This window comes from Drosophila sechellia, chromosome 3R, assembly GCF_004382195.2.
Source record: "Drosophila sechellia strain sech25 chromosome 3R, ASM438219v1, whole genome shotgun sequence".
Taxonomy (NCBI): domain Eukaryota; kingdom Metazoa; phylum Arthropoda; class Insecta; order Diptera; family Drosophilidae; genus Drosophila; species Drosophila sechellia.
In genome coordinates, this window is record NC_045952.1 from 4876683 (window position 1) to 4889823 (window position 13141).

Sequence of the window (13141 nt, forward strand, 5' to 3'; positions counted from 1 at the left end):
GTTCGAAAATACAAGAACAAGTGTCACAGGCTTCGGTTTTGTTTTACGTTTTCCAATTTCCTCTGCATTTCGATTGGTTTTTGCTCAATTTGTTAAAATAAAATATGAAAAACCGGTAAGTAAAGTGTTTCTTATTAATAAATTTATAAAAAAAAAGCATAGCATTGCATTCCAAACGACATGATTTTGCGATAAGTCTATAAAATAAGTAAAGATAAAAAATTCAAAAAAATTCAATATCATTTTTGTACGAAGCAGGTTGCAAAGATGACGGCTTTGCCAAAGTTAATTTTAAAGGATTGAAGATCGCCGGTGCTCTCAGTTTGCGGCACAGTCCCTAATTTTATGCCCATATTTGTATTTACTTATTTTTTTAAGCTCCTTTACGGTGTGGAAAATGCATAAGTGTAATCACCAAGTGACCGCATTAGAGAAGACACTGCTTTATTAAGCAGTGAATTGACTGCTGTAACGGTGGACATGAGACTTATAATATTTTAAAGCACATTTATTCAACATGAAATATCTATTGTATCGTATACAGCCCACATATATCCATCTATCTGTTACATTCTTATAATTGAACAAAGTATACCCTGCCCTGCCAGTAATGGGTATATTTAGTTAGTTTGGTGGGTGTGTCAGCCAAGAATGAATTTGTATAAAAGTCTAAGCATTTAATATCAAATCAATGTGATTCATAACAAATCTCCCTATCCAGGTCCACGTCCACTTACAACCCGAGAAGGTGGCAGAAACTGCGGTACATCTTGGCCCTGCGGCCCTGCAAGCAGCCGTACAGCTCGTTAATCTTGAGGCAGTCGATCTTGCTGATGGTCTTTCGCTGCCCGATCCTAACTCCAGGTTGTAGAGGGGTCATGGTGGGCTTCTCCCCCTTCCGCTTGCTGAAGTAAAACTCGCCGTAGTGCATCACGGAGTTGTAGTCGTAGTCGAAGGCGTACTTCCCCTTCTTCTTCGACACCAGCTTGAAGTTCTTCCTAAACCGCGGCACGATGTTGTCCCAGTGGATCTTGACAAAGTTGTCCCGATCTGCTCGGGACTGCTCGTGGTATATGCCGATGGCGTGCATCAGCTCGTGCATTATTCTGCCCTCGCTGCTGAAGCAGTGGGCGCTGTTTTCGTCGGGTCTCTGGAGGGACACCACCTGCTCACCTCCTCTTCGGCCCACGTAGGACCAACATCCTTGAGGTCCTTCCAACGGCGGCTCGATCAACAGGTAGTCATCTACCTCCCCGTCGTACGGCACAAAGTGCACACACGTCAGGGAGTTGAAGGTTTTCACGGCTTGAATGATGGCCTGTCTTTCCGGATTTGCGTACCGCGGACTTATCTCGAAGGGAATCGTTCCATTGGGCCACAGTCGTTTTGGATGCCTCATTGGATTGACGCCCAGGCGCAGGGTGATGTAGGTGTACGGATCAATGGCGATGTCGCCTTGGAACAAGCGGGGCATGGTCTCCGGATCGTCGATTCCCAGATCGTCGTCACCGATGTCGGGACCGTAAGGATCGTATTCATCTGAAAGGGGTATGGTAATTAGACCTCCTAATATTCCATATATCCATATACGTATCGATGTGATGTTATGAATGAAAAAATAGGATACTCATAAAAGGTTCTTCAATTCTAAGCTTACACTAGAAAAGATCTTTAGATCTTCACAACTCAAATCGAACAAAAATGCACTAAGTGATTAATAAAGCCATGGGATAAACTGGGAGTGGAACGAACCTTCCGCCACACTGGTGAACTCATGCTCGAAGAAATCCACTCCAGCGGGATACTGGCGGACAGGGAGCTTGGCGCTTTCACTGAGCGTTGGTGCGGATAGCACCACTAGCACCACCAGCAGCACAGCCACCTGCAGCACCACTGATCCACTCAACTGAGCACACATTATAGAGCTGGGATTCGGCTTGGCTGTGACTATATTTCCATTCGATCGCTGTTTGCTCACTCTTTCCGCGCCACAATCATGCCGCATTCAAACCGAACGGCTGCACACGAAATTGGTAACTGAACCTGGCTCGATGGCCCAAGAGCTCCGGAGCCCAGGCGGCTACCAAAGTCTGCAGTCTTGGCACCTTAATTTATGCAAAATGTGCGAAAATAAAACTAAATAATGCCGACACGTTGGGCAGACGCCACGCAATCCGGCGGCGTGTAAACAAAACCCAAATCTATGCCCTCTCACTTTTTTTTTACACCCATTACTCTCTGATCAAACAGCACTAAGTCGCCTCGATGAAGCCCAGCTTAAACTCTACGAAACTCTCCGATTAAGCCCGGCTCAAACTCGGCTGGGCGCTCACGTAATTTAAGCCGAGTTAGCGGCTTTGGCCAACGACCATTCAATGATTTTCGGTAGGCCCATATACTACCAAAACTCTCTTTCTGGCTGACGGAGTGCTTTCGCTTGCGAGTCGGCCTAAAGTGTAAAAATGTGCTATTTATTAAGAGGCAACAGTTTAATGAGAATCGTATATCATACATACATACATCATACATATGATGTACATATGTACATATGAGTAATAAACCAATTTATGTTTTTGCTGCAAGGGCATTGCTGCAGCGAATCTCTTTTTCAACTTATTGTTGTCGTTGGTCATGCTCACGATGGCGCCAAAAGTTTAAATACAATGAAATTCGCCAATTGATTTCCGCTTGAGCTACTTCCGGTTTTACCAAGAGCAGACTCTTCGAATGTTACATGCTTGGAAAATGGCCCAAACGGAACCCACAATCATTAGCTCGAATGTTAGATACATATGCTAGATATTTTACTATTTTAATACACATTGTAATAGTAAATCTAAAGGTCTCATTATTGTTAAGTTGCAATTCTACCACTGTGACTATTATATTCAGATCCTTTAATCAGGGTATTTAGGTATTGACCTTTTTTTCGCGTGCAAACTACTCAACTCTCTTTCTCACTGTCTGCCAGTATGTCTGGTTTTTAACTTGTTTGTATTTGAGTTTGTATTTGAGTCTGTCTGTTTGTTGGATGGTTTTGATATGTGACACCTTGTCTGGAGAATCGAACTGCACTGTGCACTTTGCACTTTGCACTTTGCACTTTCTGGGGCTCCAATTAGTCAGTTGGCAGCCTAAGCTGTTAACCCGGAATGGCTTATCTCCATCTGGGCGGGGCTTATTTGACAATCCATTTTAATCGGTCATCATTAATTAGGCGAAATTAGTTTTCCGTCTTAATTAGCATAACAACAACAGTGCGGGAATCTGGCTCAAACAGATCGCATCGCGATAGCCCGAATGAATTTACTTACATGTGTGGCGAATGAAGTTTGCATTTCGAAATAGCCGAGTTAATCGAGGGCTTTCGTTTTACGACAAATTATTTATTTACCAGGAAATTTCCCTCTTAGTGTATCCCTATTAGTGTATTAGTGGAAGTAAATAATAAATTAAAGAATTACTATTTCCAGGCAATCTTACATTGTATCTAGGATGAATTATAGAAATTACAGATTATATATAATATTTAAAGCAACAGGACTCTTTTGCTCTGATTTAAATTTTAAGCTTTCATCTTTTGAGAATGAATCTCAAGGTATGAAAATAGCTCGGAGCACTGAAGTAAAAAGTGAAAAGTCAACAGCCACATACAATATTGATATTCGTTTGAAAACCCTTTTGCTTCTCACGGAAAATATGCTCTGCAGTAGTTGTTTTTGTCTTGCCCGACTGACTGATTGTCAATATGGACTGTAATTGTCATATTTCATTGGCCTGCAATCGTAAACCTGTCCTTGCCCCGCCCCCTTTAACCCACTTTCGCCCAGTTCGCCCACTTTAACCCATTGAGACTGTGGACTGCTGAGGGTCTGTCTTCGATTGAGTCCGCCACTTGACTTTATGTGTCAGCTGGGCAATAAAAATGCGACACCGAGTAATTTTGCGCCACACACAGGGTCTGCATTAGAAAGAGATGGGGCCAGGGAGCGAAAGAGACGGGGGAAGGGAAGAAGAGAGAGATGGCATCAAAGGCAAAACACAACAATCGAAGTCGAGCGAGCCCAAAGTCAAAACCCAGCGACTAATTCAAAGTTGTCACGTAATAAAACATCGAAGAAACATCGAAGCCAAAAACAATAAGCCACAAAGGCGACAAACAATCAAAGAAATACGAAAACCCCCAGAAAAAAAAACGAAAATACAGGAAATTTGCATATTTTTTCGAGGCAAAGACAACCGGCAACCATCGAGGGCGACAAGAAATTTAACAAAGTACAAATTGTTATTTGATTTGATTACATAATGACGCCACACATACCCCATCATCTGCCTTTTGCAATTTGCCTTTGTTTCTGTTTTGGTTTCTGTTTCTGTTTTCATTCAGCCCCTCGAATGTTTTGGTTTTCGCCTCACATCGGTTTATTTTGACACCAAAAACTGATATCTCCAATTAGATTTGCAGCTGAATTAATTGAATTGCATTAAGGCGGCTTCGGTGATTTGTGGCCGAGTTGATAGCAACAACGACTGCATCAATCTGCATAATAGAAAGATAATAATTGCCGCTTGCAAAGCGGCTTAAACGGAAATGGAATGGATTTCTTGGTGGGATCTGCGGAATATTCACAACACGGATTTTTTTGTGGCGTATTAATTATAATGCTCGCAGAAAGGAAACTTTTCCGCCCTTTGTTTCATTCTTTTGCGCTTAATAAAGCGGAAGTGCGAAACTTTTTTATCAAGATTTCCACCGCATGGAAAACTTTTAATTCCGCTAATGTCGATTTCGAGATGCTGAAACTTACTGTGGGCGCGTAGGGGGAGGCTCCTGATTTCCCACACAAACTCACATTAATTCCTTCCTAGGCGGACGAGGAAAATCGTTGGCCTAAGACGGCTTAACTGTGGGTAAAAAGAACGCCGGGAAAACTCCGATCAACAATGATGACAACTTAATATTCGACTTGGACTTATTTTGTGGAATGCTGAGTGGGAAATGTATTCAATCCCGTTAAGTAATTAGAAATAATAGAGCTACACAGCACGCTAATAACCAAAGGAAGTCGGATTTCAAAATTATTATCAATGATTTATATATAATTATTTTAAAATGAGAATAAGTAACATTTCGACGCATATTTATTAAACAAGCCATACAATTAATCAACTATAATTTTGTATTAAAAATTCATACTTTAATTCTTTACTTTACAATTTACTTTACTTTTCAATACTGGTCACAGTTTTCATGTGAATTTTGAAGTGTAAAGAGTATGGAAAGAGTATTGCTAATAACAACGAGATATCGACACTTTAATAATACTGAGGGAATAACTAAATAAATAATAATTTATTAAATAATACTTAACATCTTTTTGTATACAAAGCTGTACATTTTTGTAATTTCAATGTGATATATTTCATTTTATGACTTTTTACGGTTTTCCATGGTAGCTGCGATACATTTGTGGTGATTTTTGTAGTTTGCTGACATATGATGGCACTTGAAGGGCGCCTCGGCTTTCTGCATATTTGTGGCTCTGGTTTTTCAGCAACTATTGCAAACAGTGCCATGGCCCTCGCCTCACCCGTCGTTTTTTTCTGCCAGATTCGATTCGGCAAATAAAAAAGTAACGCTGTCGTAGGCATTTCCTGAAGTATGCAAATCGGTTTCACCGCGGTAAACTGCGAATGCCAAGTGAATGCGATAAATAAATAAAACAATAAGCGAAAAAAATAGCACATCAAAAATTCAAGGATTTGCATATTGCCAGGAAGAAGAAGCGGTACTGGAAAAAATAAAAGTTTGATCAAGTATCTACTACTTTTGTACATGATATCAGTTTTAACACCTTCGTTCATTGCACATGTTTTGGTGATAAATTATTGTACGTAGATTAGTGTTGAATAAGGCAATACTAAGTTTTTAGATAATAGCACCAAATGAAGTTTAATAGAATCCAACAAAAATAGTAAACACCTATTTTTGTCATACCAAGTAGAGAGAATTATTGTTGTTGCTTGAAATTAATTTTCCGAGTGTGTCGCCAGATCTTTTAGTTGCTTGCGTGGCAATTATAAATTATTCACATTGCTAAATTTTTATCATATCAATGTGAGAGTTGCCTGCTGTCCCCAGGGGCTCTGCCACTGACTCCCAGTATCTGAATCTGACTCTGTCCTGTCCGTCCTATCCCCTCCTCCCCTCTGCCACCTTTCCTCGGGGCGGCACGCAAAGTTCATTTAGATGCATGCCCCCAGATAGACGGGCAGCCATCCATTGCTCCGCCCACTTCGTTGCCCACTTTTAGGCAAATTGCTTGAAATTGTTGTAGGCCGCAGGGCCGGCAAATCGCCAACTGCTTGAGTCGGAAATTAAAAGCAGCACTTGAGCAGCAGCCCCCGGAACCCCTTCTCCAGTCACCGAAGCCCGGACACCCTACAACCTCCAGCCAACACCCGACACTCCGATTCACCCGGCTATATGCTATATCTGGCAAATGAATCAGACCTAACCAGGCTGACACCCTGAATGCTTAGACCTGGCCATAAATTCAATTTGTTGGCTGGCTGCCTCGAGTCACCTGGCAGTCCCATTCTCAGCTGCACAGGGAGAAAATGTGGAATTAAATAATATATATAGTTTTCAATTACAAATAGCTACGAATTGTGGGACAAGGGGGGTTCCATATATAAAAAATATGTTTTTATAGCTCTAAAGGCCCTATTGCAAATACGTATACTAACTTACTTTCTCAAGCATTTCTCTCTGTGTACGAGTGGTGTATTCTGCCTCGTCCTGGACATGTGCTAATGCACAAAGCTGGACGTCATTTGTCTCTCACTGCTGCGCGTTTATCACATTTTATCAATTGTCCAGACGTATCCGCTGCTCAATCAGCTGTCCTTCCTCGACCAAGGAGTCACAAATAAATGGTCAGAAGCTTTGGATCCAACTACAGGCATTTGTGGGCACACCGCACAATTAGTGACAAATTTAGAATTGACCAATCTGTAATTACATCAAAGCTTTAAGGCGACTTACTCCCCTTCAGTTTGGTTGTTTTAAGTGGCATGCCAACACATTTTGGAATGCTCCTTTTCATTCTCTATATTCTATAATCCATCCACTTCAAAGCATAGTACCTACCTATATAATACAAACAAAATACACTTATTAAAAAAAGACACATTTTCCATTTAATTATGCTCAGAGGGCTTATCTGCATTGACTTCGTGGAACTGCAAGTGCAATTCCATTAATTTGCGATAAGAATTCAGTTCGATTTTCTATAGAACACTCACCCATTGTGAAGTGGGTATATTGATTTCATTCAAAAGCATTCGACATTCATATAATCATATAATAGGTATAAACAGTCGAGACGATTTTGCCATGTCTGTCCGTTTATTCATTAGCCCGCATCGAAGTAAACTAGTTGCAAAGTTATCTGGATAAATTAATCACATAAGTGTTGTTTCTACTGGAGAAAGTATATAATATAATAAGTATATCGGACATATATGCCATAGGAATATTATGGCAAAGAAAGTACATTCATTATTTTTAATTCATTCTAGTTTTTTAACAACATATACAACATAAATCCGACGATGGAAAGTTAATTGAAAATAATAGAAAGCATATAAAAGTTTTTTTGTTGTTGATACTTTGTTTTTATGCGGTATTATTTTAATAAGTAATCACAAGGGTATATAAGTTTCGGATTGGCGAATAAAGCTTCCGTTTTGTTGAACTTTCGTTTTCATTTAAGAGGCAAGAGACTCTGACCGCGACCTTTAACTCTGGATTTTCTCGGTAAAAATGCTTCTCAGTAAGTGGATTTAACGCTGACTCTTTCGAGAAACCGTTATGATTATGTAATCTAAAATTTTAGCTAATGTGAATGAACATCAATGCAAAATCGATATAAAATCCGTTTGTTTTAACTGGGAGATAGGTTCTCAGTGACATCATACGATTTTATTCAAAAAGTGGGATATTGGGGCAGCGATGCCACTCCACACATGTTGTTGGCGTTCCGAGCCAGCTTTAGGTAGCCACTTTCTCCCCATTCGGTTCCATAGGAGTTCTTTATTATCCAGTAGTCGCCCCACTTCGGATGGGTTCCAAAGCCAACTAAAAGAACGGAGTGTGTAAGGTCCTGTCTCTTAGATCTGCACGCCGGAATACTAAGGATTCCGCCGAAGTACTGATCGAATTCCTCGTGGAGATGGTCAATTGACACCGCCACGGGTCCAATGTTGTAGACCACCTCCGCCAATTCCCGTTCATCGTAGTTGCTAAGAGTGACGTAGCCCGACAAGTTGCCTGTACTTCTGTCGCTTTTCCACAGGCATTCTCCTGACACAGGCTCGTAGGGATAGGATTCCTTGGTGGCGATGCCATGGTCCCTCGTGTAGTTGAAGGCCACGCTCACCCAACCACCACTGCAGCCGTTATTCGGATAAGGAACACAGTCCACCAAGTGCTTGGGCGAAAGGGGCTCCAGCTTTCCGTACTTCTTCGCCAGATGTGCCTCAAGGACGCCCGAGATGGAGAAGGCCCAGCAGCTCAGGCATTCGGTGCCCTGGTCTCCCACTGGCGATATAAGGCCGTACTGCCGCCAATCGATTCCTTCGGAGATCTGGTCGTACTTCTTGTAGTTCACAGTCTTTGTAAGTCCATTGGTACTCGGCTCCAGGGGCGCCGGGAGCGACGAGCGATAATTGAAGAGGATTCTCTGATCTGTGTCGGAGAACTTGTTTACTCCCATCTTGAATCCAACATATCCCTGGGAATAGAGCTGGTTGTTGCGCTCCACCGCCAGGACCCTCTGTTCGTATAGCGCCCGGTGGTATTTGTCCCTGATCCTGTACTGCTTGTTGTATTTAGCCTTGTACTCTTCCCACTCCGTATCACTGACCGCAGTCAAACCTAGTTCCACAAGGAGCAGAAGGATTAGACCGTGTACTACGGTCAGACGAGGAGAGCTCATTGCGAACTGATCGTGATTAAAGTAGATTTGCAAATAATTTAAAGCTGGAGAAACTAGAAATCAAGAGCTTTCTGTTTGCCTGGTGGGCAGCGAATCTATTATCTGGGGTTATTTATTTGAACTTCCTATTGGCTGTTGGGAAATATAAAACGATTACGATTAAAGTGAATTATTTGCTTATGTGTAAATATTATATTATTTATTTATATGGTTTCTGGTTATGGGCTGGTTGTAAGTTACATCTAACAGCTATAGTTATTTATATTAGCTACAATATTTGCTACGTTTACTAGAAATTTATATTAATATAAAACATTTTCAAACTTTCTAAACAAACTGAATGTATTTTATGGATTATTATGAAAGTATCATGTGCATTCCATCAAAAAAACATTATCATATATACTCATATGTATGCATGTATGGTCTTTAAACAATCTGGTCAAGATTCCCGCAATAGATAAGTAAAGGGTAGCGGATAGCCGATGCCATCGATTATAGCGTTCTTTCTTGCTTATTCCTTTCGAATTATAAGCAGTTAAGATAGAAAATCCAGTCCAGCTCTTTATCTCGTGCATTTCAAGCTGTCAATCAGTTTTTCGTCTGCAGTGGACGTGATCAGTTCGCAATGATCTCCCTTTGGTTGCTGGTACTTCAAGTACTTTTCACTCTGCTCTTCGTGGAGCTCGGACTGACCTCGGTGACCGATGTGGAGTGGGCGCGGTACAAGGCCAGATACAATAAGCGATACGGGCTGGAGGACCAATACCACCGACGAATACTCGAAAAGAGAGTGCAGGCGGTTGCCAATCACAACAGACTCTATTCCCAGGGCAGATCGGGATTCAGGATGGGCTTGAACCAGTTCTCCGACACAAATCTCCGCCTCCTCTACAGTCGTCGATCGGCGATCTCTGCCCCAGCGGAACCGAGTACTAAAGGAGTTACAAAGCCGGCGAACTACAAGAGCTACGACCAGATAACCAGAGGAATAGACTGGCGGCAATACGGCTATATATCAGCAGTGGGAGATCAAGGCACCGAGTGCCTGAGCTGCTGGGCCTTCTCCACCTCGGGCGTCCTGGAGGCGCATCTGGCAAAGAAGTACGGAAAGCTGGTGCCCCTTTCCCCCAAGCATTTTGTGGACTGCGTTCCCTATCCCAACCAGGGCTGCAATGCTGGTTGGGTGAGTGTGGCCTTCAACTACACGAGGGATTATGGCATTGCCTCCAAGGAGTCGTATCCCTACAAGCCCGAAAATGGAGAGTGTCGCTGGGACCCCAGGAAAAGTGCAGGCACCTTGCGGGAATACGTTACGCTAACTAGCAACGATGAACGGGAATTGGCGGAAGTGGTCTACAACATAGGACCTGTGGCGGTGTCCATTGACCATCTGCACGAGGAATTCGATCAGTACTTTGGTGGCATCTTGAGGATTCCCTCGTGTGGAAACACCAAGTTCGATCTGAAGCACTCCGTTCTTTTAGTGGGCTTTGGAACCCATCCGAAGTGGGGCGACTACTGGATAATAAAGAACTCCTATGGAACAGAATGGGGCGAAAGCGGCTACTTTAAGCTGGCTCGAAATGCGAACAACATGTGTGGGGTGGCAACCCTACCCCAATATCCTATAGTCTAAGCGATTGATTCGGAACAATAAATGTATTTCATACACTTAAGAAACAATTTTGTTACTTTTTTAAATAATTTGCCATTCTAGTAGTTCCATGACTAGTATTGCGAAAAATATCGCCTTGTCTTACGGAAGCTTTAAATTGAGTTAGCCCATTAAGGTCGATTAGAAGCATGCTGATATGTGGTCGTTAGAGGATTAATTTCGAAACATCTTTAACGTTTAAGGTAAGCCGGTTAGCCGGCTTTGACCGCTGCAAAAGGGTGTCCCGAATGATTAATCTACCAGGTTTCGGGGATGAGAATCTTGCCAGGAGACGGCGCTAATGTCGCTTTGCATCCCTAGATTTGGCGAATTATAATGCTGCGGTTGGCTGCCTCATTTGTCTGTCGGGTGTTTCTTGGCCCCGCGTTGGGCGCCAAATCAAATGCGCTGGCAGCGCGGCGCAGCCCTTTCCCCTGGGAGGCATGAATTTGAGTTATGACTGGAGCGAAACTTTTACGGGCAACCGTAAATTTTTGGGGCACTGGCGCTGCCACCGGCTTAATATTCACACCTTTCGCGGGGGATGGCCCAGTTATTTATGCGCACGCATTATGGTTGATAGTGCGGAGCAGGGTCAGGGGCAGGGGTCCTCTTTTCTGGCTGATTGCTGATGGGTCATGGTTTATTATTTACTCCGAGAGAGACAGAACGACACACCGATCCACTGGCCCGGATCCTGGTCCCGCTGTTATTGTAATTGAAAGGTATAAATAACATTAGGCTAACAGCAAATAAATTTATGTTGTTTATGCTTCCTTTCTATCTCTCGCCGAATGTGTTTGTACTCGGGCTTCCCTTTGACCTTTGTAAGCACTCTTCAGGGCTGTTGCGTGCCGTGCTAATCGCTCACGGGCCATCCAACATCGAGGAGCGAACTTCCAGCCGTCCTGGCCGACGACCCATCATCTTTCATCAATTTATTGGCGTTTCTGGGTCCTACCGAGCCGGCTGGGTCGGCGTTATTTATTATTTACACTACACATTGATTACTATTATTGCTTATATTATTATTTGTATGGCTGCCTCTGGGATCCGCTCCTTATCGCTTATCAAACTCTGTTTGCCGCCCTCTGCACTTTTCGCTTGATTTTGTCCATTTTCGGACCGCATGTTATTTATGAACTCACGACGTTTGCCACGGCCTCAAGGTATTTTTCAAATAATAAATATTCCCTTTTCGGTTTTGCTTCTCTGGCTATTTGCCGCACGTTTTTGGGTCTCCCCAGAAAGGGTATGTCAAATTTATCGGGAATAGTGAAACCGTTGATGTTCAAGAAACCAGATCGTAGAATCTTAAGGCAGTGCCAAAAATATCTAAAATATTAAGTACACATACGTATACTTAATTTCTGCCTTTTAAGTTCCATTTTAAAGCGAATTAAATAATAATATTTGCAAGAAGTTCCACAGAGTATTCGATATTCAAGTGATATTTTCCCTCTTTTGTCGACTTTATCTCTCTTATCTCCTTTGCATATAAGCATTTTTTTATTTATTGCATTTTTATAATTGAATTTGAATAATACATAGACACAGCACTTGGCCAACAAGGCAACTTGGCTCGAATGTCTGTCTGTCTGTCCATTTGTTTGTGTGTATTTTTGCGAGCGTGTGTCTGTCGCTTTGTGGGTTATTAAATTATTGTTGCTTTTCTTTCGTTGTGTGGGCACTAGACAGGCATGCAAATACAATAAATGTATTTAAAATTGACAAATGGTTAGCAGCATTTGTTGTTGGCATTGCTGTTAGCTTTGTTAAGATTTATGTTGAGGCAAACAAAAATTCACAAACATGTATGCAATTGTATAAATTAAGCAGAATTCAATTGAGCGAGTGTGAGCTTAGGAATAAAGTAACTTAAGGATTTCCCATGAATTTCATTTGAATGGCTTGAACAGGACTCCTCAGTGCCATCTACTTTAAACTGATTTTGGTTTGTTCTTGTATTCAATTTAAGTTGCTGTGAATTTGACACTGTTCTAATCATGTCACTAAATTGAGTTTCTCAATTACCAACAGACCCTGAGGTGTTGATAATTTTTGAATTGAGAACCGCACATTTAATTCTATATTTTAATTAAAATTGATTTGACAGAAATCTTGCAGCAAACTCTTTGACGGCAAATAAGCTACGAAAGGATCTCGTTAATTTTACTAATTATGCTTAGATTTTATTTGTGGCGATCTACAAATTAAGCCCAAGATGTACCGTCTGCGACAATTTATTCCTACATTATTTGCCTGTTTTGATCAGTAAAAGATTCATGCTCTTCTAATTAGCTTTTGTGGCACAGTAGACAAATGTACCGAAATCAGCTTAACTACCCACATGCTCCCCTCGCCTGCCACCCCATTCCCCTCGGAGGCCCCAGCACGTCTAAGCTCCTTCTATTAAATATGTATTCTGGGGTACGAGACCGGATGAAATACGCAATGGAATGGGAAGGTGTGCCATATGTGG

The 13141-nt window shown here is 42.0% G+C and overlaps 3 protein-coding genes across 3 annotated transcripts; 1 reads left to right on the forward strand and 2 right to left on the reverse strand.

The window, feature by feature from the left end:
• Window positions 1–427: 427 nt before the first annotated feature.
• LOC6614053 (low choriolytic enzyme) lies at window positions 428–2043 on the reverse strand. Its single transcript, XM_002038471.2, has 2 exons — window positions 1753–2043; window positions 428–1539 (listed from the first exon to the last, which is right to left on the reverse strand). The coding sequence occupies exons 1-2, from the start codon at window positions 2003–2005 to the stop codon at window positions 734–736; spliced, it is 1059 nt and encodes a 352-aa protein (XP_002038507.2). The 5' UTR covers window positions 2006–2043; the 3' UTR covers window positions 428–733.
• Window positions 2044–7280: 5237 nt separating this feature from the next.
• On the reverse strand, window positions 7281–9021 carry LOC6614054 (cathepsin L1). The gene has a single exon (XM_002038472.2). The coding sequence runs from the start codon at window positions 9000–9002 to the stop codon at window positions 7992–7994; it is 1011 nt and encodes a 336-aa protein (XP_002038508.1). The 5' UTR covers window positions 9003–9021; the 3' UTR covers window positions 7281–7991.
• A 601-nt stretch (window positions 9022–9622) lies between these two features.
• LOC6614055 (cathepsin L1) lies at window positions 9623–10651 on the forward strand. The gene has a single exon (XM_002038473.2). The coding sequence runs from the start codon at window positions 9631–9633 to the stop codon at window positions 10639–10641; it is 1011 nt and encodes a 336-aa protein (XP_002038509.1). The 5' UTR covers window positions 9623–9630; the 3' UTR covers window positions 10642–10651.
• Window positions 10652–13141: the final 2490 nt, after the last annotated feature.